This window comes from Dysidea avara, chromosome 11, assembly GCF_963678975.1.
Source record: "Dysidea avara chromosome 11, odDysAvar1.4, whole genome shotgun sequence".
In the NCBI taxonomy this organism is placed as follows: Eukaryota; Metazoa; Porifera; class Demospongiae; order Dictyoceratida; family Dysideidae; genus Dysidea; species Dysidea avara.
In genome coordinates this window covers 6799193-6819807 of record NC_089282.1, presented here as the reverse complement: position 1 = coordinate 6819807, position 20615 = coordinate 6799193, and the positions used below count along the sequence as shown (strand labels likewise).

The 20615-nt window shown below is 37.5% G+C and overlaps 1 protein-coding gene across 2 annotated transcripts in view; it reads right to left on the bottom strand.

The window, feature by feature from the left end:
* Positions 1 to 8139: 8139 nt before the first annotated feature.
* The window catches only part of LOC136238564 (uncharacterized), a 29700-nt gene continuing 17224 nt past the window's right edge, over positions 8140 to 20615 (bottom strand). Inside the window, exons 3-8 of one of the 2 annotated variants that reach the window (XM_066029119.1) lie at positions 20077 to 20132; positions 19638 to 19719; positions 19498 to 19587; positions 19303 to 19427; positions 13273 to 13325; positions 9052 to 9186 (exon numbers count right to left, since the gene is read on the bottom strand). In XM_066029119.1, coding sequence (XP_065885191.1) covers positions 13317 to 13325; positions 19303 to 19427; positions 19498 to 19587; positions 19638 to 19719; positions 20077 to 20132 — 362 coding nt within the window. In that variant the 3' untranslated portion in view covers positions 9052 to 9186; positions 13273 to 13316. Of the gene's footprint in view, positions 9187 to 13272; positions 13326 to 19302; positions 19428 to 19497; positions 19588 to 19637; positions 19720 to 20076; positions 20133 to 20615 lie in introns of both variants that reach the window. The other variant, XM_066029118.1, reaches the window with a different exon arrangement.

The following is a 20615-nucleotide window of genomic DNA, read 5'->3' as shown; positions in this document are numbered from 1 at the left end:
AAGTAGTCACACCATAATGAATAGAGTTCTGAGGTATGCCCAGACAGGAAGTAATCATCGAATAGTTCTATATTATATCCACCAACCACGCAATTATCTAATCTGTTGACCAAATAGTACACGCCACAAGAAAATAATTTTCTATTGGAAAATTTCTTCTTTAATGTTGACAAAAAATCTTCTGGTTTTAATGGAACACCCGGGAAGGCATAGATGTGGTCCATAGTAATGCGACATGTTATGAGATTGGGCGAGTTCCTTATTAGTGTACTCACACCCTCAGCAGTCACTGATGTCACCTGCAGCTCTACATGTACCAGTCCACCATGAGTGGATACAGACTCCATAAAAGTGTCGGGAATATCTACACCACTGCACCTGCACCCACATACGGATAGTTGTTCTAAGTTGCAATTCATTACTAGTGGAAAGGTGGACAAATTAAATCCCTCAAATAAATTTATAAAATACTTGAGCATCTTACAACCACTGAGAATCTCTTTCATAGCAGTCGGGTGACTGAAAGTGTCAGTATAAAAGTGCAAGTGAACAAGTGATGGAAAGTTGGCTAACAGCAAAAAGTCTCCATGTTCACTATTAAGTTTACATTGATCACAACCATCCTCTTCATACGAAACCTCTAATGCTTTCAAATCTGAACATTTCTGTTGCAAGCCGATGATCGAATCCTTAACTTGCACATTCACTTCATGAGGCAGTAAAACACACAAATCGATAGCTAAATAAGTCAACTTCAATTCAACTAAGATTTCCCACAGCTGCACATGGTTCTCCACATCTTTAACTGAGATATGTAATAAATTCAGCCCTTGTAAATGCTTACAAGAAGAAGCAACAGTACGTAGGCCTTTTAAATTCTTCAAGCAGTTAGAATTATAATTTAAGTCCAGTTCCAGTAATTTGGGACAAGCCATAGCTACTTCTTCTATGTGTTCAGAATATAATTGACAATAATGAGCATTAAAATGAGTTAAGAAGGCAAGACTATTAATGTGACCATTAAAATAACTACTTTGAATAGTACCATTATGGTGTTCACTCTTCACTATTGCTGCTTTACTTAACTGCTTGATGCCACACATACAGTTAGTCAAATATAAAAGATCTTTCTCCAAACTGAACAGCCTGTACTTGCTGGCCTGTATAAGCGGTAGAGTGCATGATTGACCAAACTCCAACTGATAGTGAGGTGGTTGTAATAGATTCACTGGACGTTCAAATATTTCGTACACTCTGAAATAACCAATGTGGTCAGTGGGTGAACTGGAATTCAACCGTATCCAAAGTTCTGTTAAGCCCGGCGGTGTTAGTAATTCACTACTATCACGAATAATTTGCAATGTCTCTGGTATAAATTCCTTCTTTGCCCACTCGGTTAATAACATTTCACACGAAATAGCATCATCTAATTGTGTTATTGTGAGTTCTTTTAATCTACTGCTAATATCAAGTAATGGGTTAATCGTTTCACATCTCCATGGAATATCCAAACTCTGTAACCTCTTCATAGGCTTTATAACCATTTTCAGTTTATATGGGCTCAGTTTAATCATTGGTAAACTAAGTTCCACTACGTCACTGCAATATTGTAATATTAACTTGGAAGGCATCACGTGATGAGGAAAAGAAAGTCTATTTACAAACTGTCCACACGACTTCAACACATTCCTCACACAATTCTCCTCGCGAATATCAAAATTTGGCCAAATAAACGTCCTCCACAACGACGGGGTATTGCAAACACTTCGAAATTTTCTTGAAACACATCGTAGCTTTACTTTGTCACGTGTGATAGTCAAAAGCGAGATAATATACACTAGTAACTCATTTGGAAGGGTTAAAAGGTTGTGTTCTCTATTCTTCTGCTCTCCTTTAAAGTCAACGTTGGTATCCGCCTCCTCCATCAACATCAACAGGAGCACGTGCACCGTGTTCCATACTCCCACGCAGAATTTGCTGCTGTCTCAGTCGTGAGTTACTGATGACTAGTGTTGCATCTGGGATTCTGGGTCATAAACCACTGGTCCACCGCAGTTGTGTCAGCCTACATATACTGTGACTAGTATAGGATTTCAGAAGGAGCTAAGTGTTGCAAAAAAAAAAAAATTTTAATAATAATAATAAATTACGGGGGGAGGCTAAGAAAGTGTTGGAACAGTCGAGGAGCACACTCAGCATGCATGCAATCTGTTTTCAGGGCATGCCACTAGCTAGAAGATTAAAACCATCAGTCTTTTGAGATTGAAATTGTTTTGACTAATTGATATAGCTATGCATTAATCATTTTGAAAGAAAGCGACTCTAAGTGATCATTATCAGTCTCTGATCTATAGCAGAACTAGCTAAGTGAAGCAGTATCGGTTACCTGTATATATAGCCATGCAGCAGTGTCAGTCTGATATGTTAAGGAGTTAGCTATAATTGATTGGAGGAAATATTTCTGGACTAGCTAACTATATAGCTATAATTCCGTGTTTGCTTTAGCCCGGAGCATCCCATTTGGAAGCTTGGAGTAAAATGGGATGGTACTATACATGTATTTAATTTAGTTGTGCTGACAAAATCTATGACAAACAGACATCAACTAAATATTGCCACCTGTGATTAATAACAGTAATAATGAAATTAGAGGAGGTGGGACAGCATAATAATTACCTTAATTTGTCATAATTTAGCTAGTTAGGATCATGATGAGCTAGTCATTTAAAACAAGTGAACATATAAAAATCAAGTTAGCGTAGTATTGTATTGTGCTCTCATGCATGGACAAACATATATTGCACAGACAGAATAGGATAAGCCAGACACTAGGTAGACATCCTAAACAATTATAGGGATGAGCTGGCTACTATAGCATCCGCAAATTCATCATTATGCTTTGAGCATGTAGTACATGCTTACACAAAAAAAAAATCACCTATTAAGTTTTGAGAAATGCATATATTCATGCACACATTATAACAGCTACCTTACAATTGTGAGTCACAGGTAGTCATATATACAGTCAGTAAATCTTTATTTTCATTGAAGACATGTACATCTTGTGACAATGTGGATAGCTTTAGAAAATAGGATTACTGCTAGCTAGGTGTCAGTGTGGCCATATAATATAAGTATTCTGGCCATGCTTATTCACTGTATAGCTTTGCAACCAAAGAGCCCTTCCACAAAGCTATTATTGGTGCTTAAATATTAGCTACTTGTTCATGTTACTCTACAGTATCAGTGTTTAAACCATTTCTCAATGTTAAATGACTGATCACTCAACTGCAGTCTGTAGTTGATGTAATTTGTAGCCAGGAGCATAGCTAGAATTTTTTTGAAGGGGTTTCCAGTTATTATGCAGAAGCAAGGGTCTGGGGGTACAGCCCATGCAGCCACTGAGGGACCATAAATATTTTAATGGCTCAAAACTCAACAAATTCCATACATTAATGTGATACAGTATATCATTTATATATCACAGTTTGCCGTGGTACATCATAAGTTGTGTGACAGTGCAGCACCTTCAGTTTAATTTTCATCACAGGTGTGGGATTACTATATGTTCATTGCAGATGTAATAATACATGTTGTACTTTCTCTATAATACTACTATAGTTATCTAGTACTGTACTGTAGGTCTGCATGGAGACTGACTATACAGTAGCTACATGTTCCATTGTAATATCTGAAGTACTGTATAGTAGGTTTACCCTGAAATCTCAGGGGGGGTTCTTGGGGTTCCATCAACTTGCAATTGTGGGATTGCAGCAAAAACACTAGCCTATTTTATATAGTTTGGCAGCACAAATATACACAACAAATTTAAAATGGAACAGAGCAGTAAAGGCAATAATGATGAAAATACAGCTGATAAATTAAAATTTGCGATGGCACTACATACTGTATGTCAAAAACTGAAAGTCACAAGGTGTGTAATATACAGAAAGTTTCATAATTGCATCACATAAGCAACACTGCTCTCACTATGCCACTGATTGGCAGCAGCAAAATTATGATGGTAGACAAACTGATGGCTGACCTATTGAAAGCTTCCACAAGCTAACAGGGGCAGATCCAGGGTTTGTCAAGGGGGAGTGCAGTAGCAAGTAGCTATACACAGCAGAGGTAGAAGCTAGGACTAAAATTTTTGATATAGAGTAGTTTTATGCGTAAATTAATCATAGCAATAAATCATGCTTTCTAAGCGGTCAAGAGCTACATGTTGGGATCAGAGACACATTCATGAGTTCAGTTAAGAGGCTAAAGTAAATGGTCATAATAGAATGTCAAACAAAGGACGATGTGGATTTAATTTGTAAAATCTTGGGGAAAACTTGCAGTATAGATTGGCATTGTTAATTTTAGCATTTTTCATGTTTTAGCATAAATTGTAGATTGCAAAAAATCCTGCAGCTTCTGGGGGTTGTCCCCAGAAAAATTCTACTTTATATTACTCCCATACAACAATAGTCATGCTGTTTCCTACTTGGCCCCCCTGTAGGTCAGGTCTAGAATTGCCACTGCATGTGCTCATGGGTTGGTGCTGCAGATGCAAGTTTTCATACTCAGTGGAGAATTCTTTACATGTGGTGACTGTTCTATTAGAGTATTTGACTGACTGTGCCCCCTTCTGGGTCCATCACTGATGGGATGCTGTACTGATCGATAGTGGAAGATGGTTAGTTAATCACATTTCTATATACATAATTGAGATGTACAGCAAAAGGCACATGTCAAATATACACAATGACATCATGGGAAAATCAAAGGAAAACACCTATATGTAACCTAACATTAATTCCATATTATCTCAATTTATCTGTTCTATGCCAACAATCTAAACCTCATGTAAATATTGAGGCTTTTCATCCTACACAAATGTCTTAAACGTAATGCATCTCACATTTTATTGTGCTTGTTATTAGCAAATGTAAATGAAACTTTAGCTTATATGTATCAGAGACCAATCAGTGTTGTAGTGTTGCTGGTATACTATTGGTGATGATGATAATTATAATACTGGTTTATTGCATTGTTACAGTAATCGTCACTAAAGAACTGGTGATGGCTACTGGCCAATGTAATAAGTATTGTTTTAAATCTCCATTCTACCCAGGTGATTCCTGTCAGAACATTTACAACAAGAACCTTAAATCTCATCATATTCTCATGAGTGGTCTGGATATTATTGGATAACCGACAGAATGAGTAGGGTGCATTGTGGGATGACATATACTGGAACATCTTGTGGGGACATCTACAACAATAATCTTGTGACAAATTGGGATACTATCCTATTAATGTCACACAATGGAATATTGTAACATGATGGCAATTGCTGGTAGCTTTATCACAACATGTGCTGGTGTAGGTGGAGAAGGATTGCTCATTTCAACAACATCAGTGCAGTAGATACAAGTGGATGGCATAAAGACACTCACTTTGGTGTTAGTTTCTGTCGTGTGGTCAGTGATACTAATCATGGTTGTTCTTTCAGCCAACTTCACCACTAATGGAACAAGTTATCAGAGGGTGTGTGGTAGAACATGAGGAATATCAGAAGGGACAATCAGATGGCTTTCATCCATACCATCATCAAGGTCAATCAACAATTGATGACTTCTATGCTGATAGCTTATTATTTACTTATGGTAACCCTTGTCAGCACATCTGGACTTATGTTGTTGGGAGGTATGATAATCACATAGAGTCTTGATGTAATTGTCCATGTGCTGTTGGTGGCCCCTCCCACCTTTTTTGTGGGAACTAACTATTATTGTGAAGCAGGAGAGGTCAACCTTTATGGTACTTCAGCCTACCACTTTAGCAACCCATTGTGGGATGGATCTGATAGCTACAGTAGTACTAACTGTTGTACCAATCCTACCCAGCCATGGTTCTACCAAGAGTTGAATGAGATTGAATGAGAGCACTACAAGTGATATAGAGGCTAGACTATGTAGATGGTATGATTTCTTTGATAATGGTTCTCCTCTGATTGATCAACTGGAGCTCTACATTCAGTAAAGTACTACATTTGTTAGTGTAATTAGTAACACGTTGTTTCTGTATTTAGCCTGCACTTGTATGTTTCTTCTTGCAATCATGTAATCTAACTTGTATAACCTGTAGTAGACCTGTACCATGTAGAAATGTATTGATGTACACATGCTCAGAAGCTGATACATCATAGACTAGTATAGTCTCTAGGCTCCCTACAGTGTTGATTACTTGATCAATCATATATAGATCATTAGCTGATTGATCTGCGTTTGATATATGCACAGCTATGTGATTACAATTATGTAATATTTTCATGGAGGGTCATATGCTATATTAAGCAGAATAAATTCGTGGCTGTCAAGAGTATACAGGAATTCTGTTATAATACATTTGCCAGAAAAAAAACAACTCACAAGTTGTCGGTATATAATTCACCAGAATCAATAGAGAATCAACAGGGTAACCATACATAGCTCAAGTATAACATGACCATGTAAATTTTAATTTCCAATAATATATGGTGTATGGAAGTATTTCATTCACACTCATCATACATCAGGTTCAACAATCTGGTGACTCTCAGCAATGCAGTCACAAAAGCTATCGTAATAATTGCCTTTCATGAGAAATTTAAGGGGTTTCTGTAAATGTCTATTATTGAGAAACCTCTGAAAGTAGCTAGATTACACTGTATACAATCAATATTTAGCTACACTTCATTATATGCAAGCATTTATGCATGGCTTTTGGAAGGATAAAATCCATTATTAGATAATCATATTTTTATGGCACTTAACATCAGTGGTGTAACTAAAAATAATGCCTTTTCTAATTCTGTATTTACACAGACTTCAGAAAGTTCAATCAGTGCTGAAATTTGATTGGCTGAAAATGTGGTGCATCCATAGAACCACATATACTCACACTCTGAGGCTATAATTACATGTCTGTAACACTGGTGACATATGACTATTTAAGCAAATAGCTAAACTAGAGAGAGAGATATTAGGGACTTGTTTCTACTAATTTTATGGACTTATCTTAAACTGAAAATCTGGAGAATTATATAATTAACATCCTTCACAGAAGGATGTTAATAATAAGGATTTGGATTAGGATAATAAGGATTTGTGGTTTACATATTATAATCATCCCACAATTTGAAATGAATTTTCTGGAACAAGAGGAAAATAACTCAGGAAGGCTATAATTATAGTATGGCCTGAGGTGTATAATCGAGACACTAATAAAATCTAACCAAGAATTAATTAGTTGGACTTGCAATGGTGGACAGTTTATAATAGTGAATAATTTAATACTGCATATCAGAGTCATATGCGTATTTTACTACAATTAATAATGTTGATAAGCATTATAGCTTTTTGTTTGTTCTTAATAATCTCTATATTGTTCACAGCTTTATTAGTACATGGATTACAGAAGTTTCATTGTATGTTGGGACAATTATGTGTTATGATATTATTGTGTATGTACTTTCACATTGCATTTAATTGCATTGTGCTGTACAGCCGTACCCTTAAATGTGCCACAGTACATGTGCTAACTGTAGTAATCTCATTAAATGTGCCACAGTACATGTGCTAACTGTAGTAATCTCATTAAATGTGCCACAGTACATGTGCTAACTGTAGTAATCTCATTAAATGTGCCACAGTACATGTGCTAACTGTAGTAATCTCATTAAATGTGCCACAGTACATGTGCTAACTGTAGTAATCTCATTAAATGTGCCACAGTACATGTGCTAACTGTAGTAATCTCAGAAACAAGCTTTGTCTAAAAGCACAGTGATTAACACAGCAGCCAATGCAGGAGCAGCCTTCAGCTACTTTGGCTGGTTGCTGCTTGGGCTGCCACTACTGCTGCTGCTGTTGCTGCATGCCACTGCTTTTCCTGCATGCTGCTACTGCTTTAGCTTCTGCTATAGTTGTTGTTTCTATAGTTTCTGCTGCTTTAGTCACTGCCATCTTAGTTACTGCTGGACTAAATACATAACTTTAGCTTGGAAATTACACACATGTTGGTGGTCCAACCCCAAGGTCCCTACTGCAATACTGGGGTAGCCATCAATTCTATACCTTTACATCAAATCAGATGCTCTGTGCTTATTAAGTACTATAATTATAATATAATGCATCATTTCATACAAAATTTGTGAAAAAAGTGCATCACAAGATACAATAACCATACTGTATAGCAGATTAATTTGCTTTACAGCAAACAGAATTACAATGGTACTACTATGGAACAAATTAGAGCTATAAGTATACTGAGCATCCAGTGGCAACCAGGTCTGGGTAAAGTACACATTGCAGTTGATTATAATGTATATGTGACCGGATCTGCTGTAAAAAGAGGTCTTACAGCCTTTCAAATTGCATGTCCCTGGCAACCAATAATTTGATTTATCAATAGGGTACCAGTTCGAAATTTGGTCACATCATAGCCAGTGGTGGATCCAGACTTTTTAAAAGGGGGTTCCACCTAGTTGTAAGCCAAAGACAAAAAAGGTAATCACCTGCTGATAATAGCTGCCCTACATCTCTCCACAAACTACATCTCCTTATTTTATAATAACTACATACGTAGCTTGCTACACTGCTCCTTAGAAAAATACTGTGACTGCTCTATTAGAGTATCTCGATCTTGACTGCTCTATTAGAGTATCTTGAATTAGAGCTCTTCCAAAAGGAGGGTTTCCATGGAACCCTTTAAACCCTGCTGGATCCGCCTCTGATAGCCCTACATATACCACTATTGCTGATGTAAAATTGTAAGGTGCTAGTTTTAAAACGTGAGTTATAATTAGTCAAAGTTTGAAATTTGGAAAGGCTATAACATCCCATTTCACAGATCAGGTCACATAGTGATCATACAATTATTGAGATATTATTTGCCACTAACTGGACCTAAGATTACAGCACATGCGACCTCAAAATCTGTTGTCAGTCCAGGAACATAGTCTTCATTGTCCATTGATGCATTATCTGGCAGGCCAAAATAAAAGAAGTATCCTGAAGGGTGCTGTTTATCCGCTGGTTGTTTTGTCCATGCTCGTAAGGATTGTGTAGATGGAGGACATCCTTTTTTAGGTGGTATCATGGTATTCCAGCCAATACATCTGATGTTCTTGGGTGGATTCTTTGGTGTTTCTTTCTAAGAAGAGGATTGTAAGAGCACCATTTCTTACACATCCAATGGACTGTTACCAGTGTTTATTCTAGGATTTGTCTTTTGGGGGGAATCGGGACTTTGGGATGTGACTATGTAAAAGTCTTTATGATAGCTAGCTGACTACATTTAAGCTTGTCCAAGGTCACAACTACGTATATAAACAGTTGAAATAGTTGCCAGGCTACTGTAGTCAGTTAGTCATTTAATTAAGGTTGTGTTTGATTTTTGTGATTGGGTAGAACCAGATATTAGTAAAACTTGATGCATGAGTGTTGGAATGACAACAATGATGTAATATCTTGGACAACCATGTGCATATCATACAACTAGTACTTTTAAAAATTGCAAATTTAAAAATGAAGTATGGATCTATGCAACAAAAAGTAGTGAAACAAGATGGTATTACAAAATAGCTCAGTGGGAAAGTCCCTACTTTGGCATTGAGCAAAATAATTGTTATAGCTATCGTGCCAAAGTATGGACCTTCCCACTGAGCTATGCTGTCATGCCATCATTCATCTCTTGTTTCACTACTTTTTGTTGCATAGATCCCTACTTCATTTTTAAATTTACATTTTTTTAAAATACTAGTTTGTTTAGTTGTTTTTTTGTAGCACAGCTAGCTACTTAACTCGTGACTGTTCTATTAGAATATCATACATGTCATATATGACTTGTATTAGAGTGACTGTTGTATTAGAGTATATCTCAAGTCAGCCAAGAGGTGTGCAGCTATAAGGAGGTCATTTTGTTTACTGTTAAGTAACAGCTATTGTTAAGAGGTGTGGTCTCCATACTCTATCGCTATTAGTCAACCTAGATCTTTAATTGAAGGGCATGGTCGCAAACAGGATCCCAATCATGAATTTGCACATACTGTATAGCCTAAATAATGAGGGGAAATTTTTTTGCTGATTTTGCGGTTTTGGGGGTTATCAGCGAAAATTTTATTCTTGAAATCTTCAGACCTCCATATAGTCTAATACATTTTGGGAGTGTTTGCAAATTAGCAACATTGCTCAGCCTTGAAATATTTGACCCTTGAAATATTTAGGCTATACGGTGTCTAGTCTTATAGTAGCGCCAGGACTGAAGCATTTCTGAAATCCAGCTCTGAAATAATTCTGTGGCATCAATATATGTTGCTGAAAGAATGTGTTGATACAGAAAATTAATGCCTCGATATGGTTTTGTTGGATGAAGAAGACAAGCAGCCTGATTGAAGATAAAAGAAAAGACAAGGTACAGAGGGCCTACACTCGTCAGAACCCCAAAAGGCACTTCACACTGGTGAGTTTGTTATTGTGGCTTAAAATGGTGGCTGTGTGTTGCTTCATTTGGCCTCTAGCCTTGCGACTGTGGTCAGTGAGTGAGGCAGTGAGACTAAAATTTGAGTTTTGGCAATTTTTAAAAGATTCTATATCTGGCCACCTGTAAGTGTTTTGTAATATTTAATGTATTACAAGTACACAGAAAAATTTGGAATTTTCAACTAGAGTAGGGACCATAGTACATTGATAAAAAGTACTGAAACAAGCTGGAGTAGTGCACAATATTAAATCACAGTAAAACAATGTTATATCCCTACTGTACATTTCCATTATGGTATCTTGAGCACAGTAGGGACATAACACTTCTTATTGTTTTACTACTGTGATTTAATATCATGCACTACTCCAGCTTGCTTCAGAACTTTTTATCGATGTGCTATGGTCCCTACTCTAGTTGAAAATTCCAAATTTTTCTGTGTACTTGTTTGTTAACATGTTGTAGATAATTATTACGACTGGTGAACCCACACATACCGCATCTGAAATGGTGCCGCATGCCCCAGCTATATATATCAATTATTGTCTGAAAAGTGAAACACATGCTTCATTGTCAGCTATGTTCAACCCGTTACACAGCAGTACGAACTGTTTGAAAAGCACTTCTGTAATCCATGCATATGAACGAAAGAAAGAAATAGTGCTGCGTACCCCAGTTATATCAATTATTGTCTGAAAACTATTATGCTTCGTTGTCGGCTATGTTCAACCCGTTACACAGCAGTACGAATCAAGAACTTCTATGGGACCATTTTATGCTTCACTTCAACTCTGATCAATCCTGTTCATTTCATCTCTTATGTCCATGCCACCGATGCTCAAGACAACCAGTCTCTATCAATTTTCTGACAACCAGTCTCTATCAATTTTCTCCCCCTTTAATTACTGACACTGATTTGCAAACTAGTAATAAGTACATAGTTACTCTACATAGTTAAGTAAATTTAGTAATAAGTAACTGTAATGTAGTTAATTAATGTATAGCTGTACATTTCTGGCTGTGAGCACAGGTTGCCCACAGATCTTTGATGCAGGCTCTCCTGCATAAAAAAGCATTATAAAATAAAATAAAACTGTTTGAAAAGCACCTCTGCAATCAAAATAGCCACTATGAAAAATACAGACAATTTCCATTACGAAGGGAAGCCATCATGTGCTACCGCCAAATCGACACTTTTCGCTGTCAGCAAAGATGAATGGGAAACAAAGGAAGACACTGGTAAGTTCATGAAGATTGCATTGTACGTACTGTGGTATGCCAAAAGGCACCTCTCTGGCCGAAGCGACATCAAATAGTGAAAAAATCAAGCCCATAGCCTTAGCCGTTATTGAGTTATGCTTGTCTGAAGGCATCAGTCAGTCAGTAGAAAATGCCATTAAATATTTTTTTTTAAATTCTGTAGCAACTTGTTGAAAGCATTTCGGGTCAATCTGAAGGCTTGTTTGGGTTTAGTTTTACCTAACCAATACTGCCTCATCATCGTCAGGGAAAATTGAGGCTGGTGTAATTTTGTGGGTCATTCCTACTCCTTTGTGGTCCCTACTATACAGTACTATTGTACTGTATGATATGGACTAGTACTATTCCGTAAGGGTGATTTTTGTTGCGCAAAATGTCTCTAGGATGATTTTTAAAGACTGAATTTTGGGCAGCACGCAAAATTTTCAAGGCGATCCCTACAGTCAATTGCAGAATTGTTGAAATTTTTCTTCCCATGCTGTAAACATTCCATGGGCTGGAAAACTATTTGTAGTGACGCCGGATCAGCCAGATTGAGGAAAAAGATTAGTGTGGTTCAATTGCTGTTGAATCTGTGGCAAGGACTACAAAATTTACTCACAAAGAACCTTACGGAAACACTCACAGTACGGCATATTTTTTTCAAGAATTTTGCAATCAACTGTACTTAAACAGTACTACGTCATACCGTTTGATTAAAAGATCTGAGTGGATGTCTTCCAAGAAAAAATATATAATTAGACTACATTGAATATTAGGGTATTTTTCATGGTTATGGGGCCATTCTCAAAAAAGGGCAATTTTTTAAATTAGGCCATCTGATATTAAATCTGAGGGTGGTTTTACATGCTGTTTTGTTAGAAATTACTCTTTGAGATAGAATTAATTTTAACGACAATTTTGAGAGTTGAGCATGCTATTTAGAAAACAACCACATTCTTAGAAACTGAGTAAAGTTAGGCTCTTGGATATTAAATAGCTATCACTATGTAGGAGTATTTGTGAGTCATATACCCTAGGAACTTTATAAGATTATAATTATGTGATACTGAATCTGAGAGCATTTCAGTGGCGGATCAAGGGGGGGGGCACAGGGGGCACGTGCCCCCCCCTCTCCCTCCCTTAAAAAAATGTATATAAGATCAAGATACTCTAATAGAGCAGTCAATCACTCTAATAAAGCAGTCACAGTGTTCATGGGGAAGTGTAGCTTAACTATGAAGCTATGATGAGGATCTGAATAAGGACTTTATATACTTTATAGTATATACACTTGGTAAAGGACAGCTATTATTGTTGTCAACCTTTTTTTTTTTTGGTCTTCAACTATTCAGCAAAGTGCACCCCCCCTCTCCAAACTCTGGATCCGCCCCTGCATTTTAAGGTTGAGTGTGCATTTTTAAATTCTACATATTCAACACTCTGAGATTGAAATTGAGGGCATTTTTGATAGGTTTGTGTGCCATTATAAAACAAGCATACAGTGTAGTGGTTACTCACAATTTTATGGGGGGAGTCTGAGATTTTAGGGGGAAAGTCCCACTCTAATAGCCCTAGAATAGACAATGACTGTTACAATATACTATTTACATACATGTACCCGTAATATTACCAACATACAGTGATAAAGAAGTACTGCATAGCCTAAATATTTTGAGGGGGGAAATTTTTGCTTTAAGGATTTTGGAGTTAACAGTGAAAATTTTATCATTCAGACCTCCATATATTACATATGGGATTGTTTGCAAATCCGCAAAAAAAATTATTTTTACATTGCTCAACCTTGAAAATTTTGCCCCTTGAAATATTTAGGCTATATGGTAGTTGAGGTGGGGGAGCATATAATCCCTGGCAGCAGGGATCTGAGAAGGCACAGCCACACAGAAGCTGTAGATATATTAGATTTTATGATGTCTCAAAGTTCACCAAAATCAATTTATAAGTGCAATTTGAAGCATTTTATAAGTAAAATGTCAACTCATTGAGCTGTAAGAACAGGTTATTTGCAGTCAATGAAAAGTAGCTTTTGGAAAAGTCACTATATTAGTGTTACTATATCTATGTGAATTTAAAATCTCATCAGTATATATATAGCATTTACAAAATAGTACAAAACGGCAATTATATACTTGTAAAGGATGACATGGAAGTGTCAACAGGTCAGTAGTTTGAATTCTGCAAGAAGGTAAACCTCTTTTTCATTTTCATTATACTTTTAGGAACATGAAGTGCTTGAATGCTCTATTAGGGTATTTGAACATTCTGTTAAAGTGTATCAATATTTACAGCCCCAGTCTAAGAACAATAATTTTGGTGATCTTATTCTGAGGGGAAGCTTCAGCCTCTAGCCCCCCTTCCTCCTTCTGCCACATATGCTTATAAAGCTGATAATTACTTTACTTTAAAAAATCAATCTGAGTTGAAAATTGGCAAAATTACTAGCTAGCCTAAAACTGATTCCTTGTAAATTTTACCAATCCCCTTATTTCCTGTCACTTTAAGAGCAATCACTGCCAATCAGCTAGTGAGGGCAGCTGATTATTACTATAAATACTAAAAGTTTGTTATCTATATTATTTTGGTAAACCCTTGCGATGACAATCAATGTGACCAAATCACACAGCAGGCAAAAATCAAAGCACAGTGCGTACCATATTGCTTTTAAGCCTCAGCATTACTCAGACTACATGCACAAGGCTGGTTTTAAGAGCCACCTTTTCTGTATGGCGTACCAAGCTGGAATGGTGATTTGTGGACCTGCACTGGTGGATGGCCTTGTTACTGTGGGCCAAATTAATGTTATCTGTGTTGATTCTGCTGCATATATATATCAGCCACTATGAAGCCAGCACAACTTTGCATGTCTTTTTCAATTGTGGCCTTGTACATTTTGAAGTCTGTCTGTTGCTCACTCCACCCTCCACTCCTTTGTGAGCACTTGTGGTACTACTGTGCATGCAGCCATGCACTCCTCACATTTTCTGGTAGGAAACTCCACAAGCAGCTTAAAGTACCTGGGAATGCTTAAATTGATGCATCTCTGGTGTAATTTTCACATGCATGCTACTACTCTCGGCCAGTTATAACAGCTTGAATTCTTTAAACCGCTTAACTCAAAACTACATTGATTGTAGTTAATTTGGATCATACAGTTTTCAAAATCCAGTCACGTCATTGGGTCTTGGAAAACCAGTTTTATTTCCCATGACAGCAGGTTGATTTTTTAACAACGAACACAAAGCTACATGAATAAACTGTAAAAATCAGCCAGTCATAAGTGGCCTGCTTTTAGCTGGTTGCTTTTCCTAAGCCCAGCAGTGGTAAGCTGTATGAATGGTCTGGGGCCCTGCCCAACCTGGAGATGGCCGTAAGTGGCTGTACAGTTCTGTGTTGTTGAATTAATCTTATAGCCATGCAGTTTTGAGGTCTGAAAATTGCCCATAAGTTATCCCTACTCATTCCTCTTTCATTAGGGTCTGTAATCTGAAAAATCAACTTTTATAAATCCCTACAACTGTGGGATGTTCATTGTAGTATCCCATAGCTAGATCCACCATGAACCTGGAGGCACTTCACATGCAGAGTAAGGTGACAACAGTGGTGAGTCCTGCCCTTACTGGTAGTGATCATAACAATTCACAACCTCTATTACATTGTTCTTTGGAGAGAACTGATAATGAGTGTAGTTCAACGAATATTTCTAACAGTGATAGCCCTGTTCTACCAGATTATATTAATGAATTGCTTCTAAAAGCATATGGGGCTCCACTGGTTCATTCTGATGGTGGAATTTGTCAGTCTCAGTAGTGTGGGTGTTGGTCTGTAATAGTTCATCATAGAGGCCTACTTTATTCTCTACCAGGTAGTAGTATTGGAGAATGTTACGTGAATCAGTTATCTGAAGAACTTACCTATCTATGTAATGGAACTTATCCTGCTGAATGTATTTTGGTGTTCAGCTCTGTATTATTGCAACGTGATTGATCTGTGAACAAAAGTTGTGATATTCATAGCCTTCTAGAACGGGGTCTCTCCATGTGGACTGAAGGTCAATTTAATGTATCGATTCAGGAAACTCAGTGTTGTGATACGTCTCTCTGCAATTCCTTTCGGTCTTCTGTTGGAGTGTTTACTAAACTGATGCTTTAAGGAAATGTTCGAGCAGCTGTACGTTGGATTACTGAACATGCAGGAGGAAACAACAATTCCAATTGATGATGCTATTCCATCTTGTGAGCAACTCCCTTATTTGGAAGATTCAGAGATCATTGCTGCTCACGTTCAGTTTGTAGCTAGTCGCTTACAAGGTGGAGCAGGTCCTGGTGGCTGCCAGTCTGCTCACTGCCAGTCTGCTCACTGGAAGGATGCAGTCCTCCGGTATGGCTCTTCAAGTGATCATCTTCGTGTGGCTGTTGCTGCTCTGTGCCGGCTTTTATGTAATTCTACTGCTCCATGGGATGACATCAGAGCTTTGTTGGCCAGCCGATTAATAGCATTGGACAAGTGCCCTGGTGTGCGCCCTATTGGGGTTGGGGAGACACATTGTTGTCTTGTGGGTAAGACTATTTGTTTAGTTACACGTATAGATGCTTCTATAATTTGTGGCCAGGATCACCTGTGCTGGTTTTCAAAGTGGCATTAAAGATGCTATGCATGCCATGTCTAATTTGTTCTCGGAAAACCATACCACATCATCTGGATGGGGGGTTCTACTAGTTGATGCTTCTAATGCCTTTAATTCATTGAATTGGATTGCAATGTTGCTGAATGTTTGTAAGTATCGGCCTCGCTGTGCTCGTTTTGTTTTCAATACGTATAGAGGATGGTCAGTATTGGTGCTTAGAGGCCATTCTGAGTTCTTGCTCAGCAAGGAAGGCGTTACCCAGGGAGACCCTTTGTCAATATTTTGTATATGCTGTAGGTATTTTTCCACTGATTCATTTCTTGCAAAATGTTAGAAAATGGACACAAGTATAGTATGCTGATGATGCTTCTGCTGGAGGAATTTTGAAAGACTTGCTTGATTGGTTTATTTTATTTTGTTCTCGTGGTCCTGCATTTGGTTACTTTCCTCAACCATCTAAATGTTTTGTAGTAGTAGCTCCTTCATTTGTTGATCAGGAAAAAAAAACAATTTTGGATGTTTGGGTGTTCAGGTTGTTAAACAACTGGGTATCGCTTTTTGGGTAGTTACATTGGTAATGTGGAGGATTTTGTACTACAGAGTGGAGTTGTCATGTTCGTACACTTTCTGCAGTTGCTTGTAAACAACCTCAAGCTGCATATACTGCGATTATTCGATCCTTAAGGCTTGAATGGACCTTTACTATGTGTGTTAATTCTGGTTGTGGTCTACTGATGATGGAATTAGAATATTGTCTCACTTTATGTTTTTTTGCTAGCATTATTTGGTGTTGAGGTATCTTCTGTTGAACGCCAGAGTTTTGCACTGCCTTTGAGATATGGAGGTTTGGGTATCACTAATCCTGCTACTGTTGCTGACTATTGTTATGAATCTTCTTTACGCACCACTGCTTTTTTACAGAGTTCAATTCTTGGACAAGTAGAGTTTGAGTTGGGTGCCCATATTACTTCAGTATTCTCTAATAAAGTACTAGATAAACAGTCCCAGTCTTAATGCCATACCAATGCGTTTGATGGATTAATTGGTCAGCTGGATTCTCTTCAACAACGAGCAGTTTTACAAGCTAGAGTTTGTTGTTCATCATGGCTTTCTGCACTTCCTATTGAATCTCATCATTTTGATTTGTGCTCACAAGAGTTTAGAGATGCTTTGGCATTGAGATATCGAAAGCCTATGCTGGATTTACCTTCTGTTTGTGATGGTTGCGGTTCACCATTTAGCATGGAGCATGATTGGATTGTAGAGTTGGGGGATTGGTGACACAATGCCACAATGAAGTTAGGGATGCCATTGATGATTTAGCTACTTTGGCTTGGGGGCAGGTTAAAAGAGAACCAGTAGTATGTGATGCTACATCTGACCCATCTGGATCGGAGACTTTGATTGCTGATTTAAGGATCCGGGGAATGTGGCAGCATCAGGTGGATGCAATATTTGATGTCTGTGTTGTTGACACTGATGCACCATCATATAGATGTCGTTCACCACAAGCTATGCTGCAAAGTGCAGAGGGTGAGAAGAAGCAAAATATAGTAAGGCGTGTGTAGCTCACAGAGCTAGTTTCACTCCATTGTGTGTTTCTGTGGATGGTTTGCTTGGCAATGAGGCTGCTTTCTTCATTTGTTGGCTGGCCGATAGCCTCTCTGCCAAGTGGGAGAAGCCATTTAGTGTTGTGATGGGTTGGGTTCGAACACGTTTGCCATACTTCATGCAACAATGGTTTGTGTAAGAGGATCCCGTCAGAAGTGGAGATCATTGGGGATCATTGATGGAGCACTGTTATTTGAAACAATTTTTTCATAATTGAATACTAAGTGAACTATCATGTTAGCTAGTTAGCTATTTTGTTGTTGTATAATAATTAAAAGATATAATTATACAACCAACACCATGTGCACAGGTGGGTAGACTAGACACCCGAGAGGGCTACCCGTTGACGACATGCCAGCCATGGGACCATAATGAAACAAGAAGAGTAGATCACCAGTCACCGTACATTACAGGAAACTTTGCGTTGAGGGTGGGGGTTACCTCACCCCCAGCAACTGTCCTGAGCATGATGTTAAACTGCTTAGGTGTCATAGGTTAAGGTTTACCTTTGGATTTTTAGGACTTTGCTGACTTGTTACCCCAACATACTTCCTGTAACCATCTCATGACTAGTGTTGGGAAATTAATCAATTAAATTGATAATCTAGATATTTTTCACTAATCTAGATTATTTGTCAGTAATCTAGATATTAGTCACTAATCCATTTTACATCTTGTCAAGTAGCAAACATCAATTTTGTTGCACTAAGCAGGTGGAGCATGACAATAGTGCATATTAGTTTAACCCCACCCTTAATAGATTTGGTCTTGCGAAAGTTTCTTTGATCATAGAAAGGGCTTAGCATACTAAGAATGTGAGCTTGTTGGCGAACAAAACAACCATCATGATTGATAGAGACCTTGCTGAATGCTTTGATGTAGAGAGGTACATTGCATACTTCAGTTAACCAGATATCGAGATTTAATCGAAAATCGACATTATTTTTAAAATGGTAATCTAGATTATCAGAAAGGCAATATCACCCAACATCACTCATGACTTGTGGCATATTCATATCATACCACATGTCAGGTCACTTTTGTAAGTCATCTCATATACTAATTTGGTATGGTTGATTTTGTATAAATAGCAGTAAGATTGATATCATTTCATGATTGTACAGACTCATATATATATCTATATGATTAAAGGTTAATATAGATCATTGACTCAGAAGAATTTCCTAACTCTCTTTCGTTGCGTGAAAACTTAAGTAATAATAATGTGGTAGGACAAAATGTATGTGTGTGGGTGACAGGAACAAAGCATTCAATAAATAGTGGCCTACACTCACCAAGAATTCAATGCTTTGTGATACGGTGTTCCATTTTATATAGTATCCTAGATGGCAAGCACTCTCCAAACATATGGCATCATATTTTTGCTCAAAGAAAGATGTGTGATATAATCTAAAATGACCTGTAATGATTAATATTAGTCTATAATATCACACATGTACAATGGAATGGCCACCAATAACTTAACCTACTTGACTCATCATTAGGATTTCCATGAAGATTCAGACTATATTGGCCATCTTTACCACATATCTGTATTGACCCACTGTTTCCTTTTCCATCTACATCATACACATATGGTGGCTATGCATACAGTGATGATGTTCCATACCACCATATGCTGTTAGTGTATGAGTACCACGATACTCCCAATTTAGACCACTAACAGGCTGCCAACGGTCATCCCAACTAGCCTGCACAGAGTTAATAAGCATATCATCATAATATTCCATTTGGAATTGATTCACTAAGTTAAAGTGTATATTGATGCATGATTAAACATGTTTAGCTACATTTGTCTGTGGGGTGTAAACCTAAGGGAGTAAAATACTTCCACCACACTCATACCAAAATTTTCAAAATGCATCAGCAATTAATTTTGCTTTGGCTATAGCAACATTAATGTTACATCAATTGTTCTAATAGAGTTTTTACTAAAAGTATGTGCTTCATTAGAATAATTTAACAAAGATCCCTAAAATGACTTATTCTTGTAATTATATGCCTAAGAGTTATATACAACACATGACACAATATAGAGATGATCATACCTGTGGAAGTGATGGTGTGAGGTATCTATGGAAAGTTCCACTGTGATTCAAATCTGCTACATTGGGAAAACAACAAAGTACAGACCATGCAATGATTTGAAGTATTACACATAGAGTTCATACCAGCTGAAATATTCCTACAAAGACATAGAATTCTTCATTTAAAAACTGACAAATTAATGGAGCCTTTCAAAATCATCAGCATTTTTACTAGTATACAGACCTTTTGTATAGTATGGTTATGGTATATAGTGAAATTTCAGGGGTCTGGAGGTACAACCTCAGAAGCTGTAGGATTTTCACAGAGGCAAGGGGTAGAACATGAAAAGGTTTGACAAATATTAAAGTATTATGGCTGGTTCTGGCCAAACTGAGTTGCGTGGGCCACCTATGGTTTCTGGGTACAGCTAGTGAGGAGCACGCTCTTGCTATATATGGTGAGTACTGTTCTCCGCTCCTGTGTTAGTCTAGTTACTTAAGATAAGATTGGTACTAGTCTCGTAGTGCCTGACCTGAAAAAGGGTCTGGTGAAACTGTGT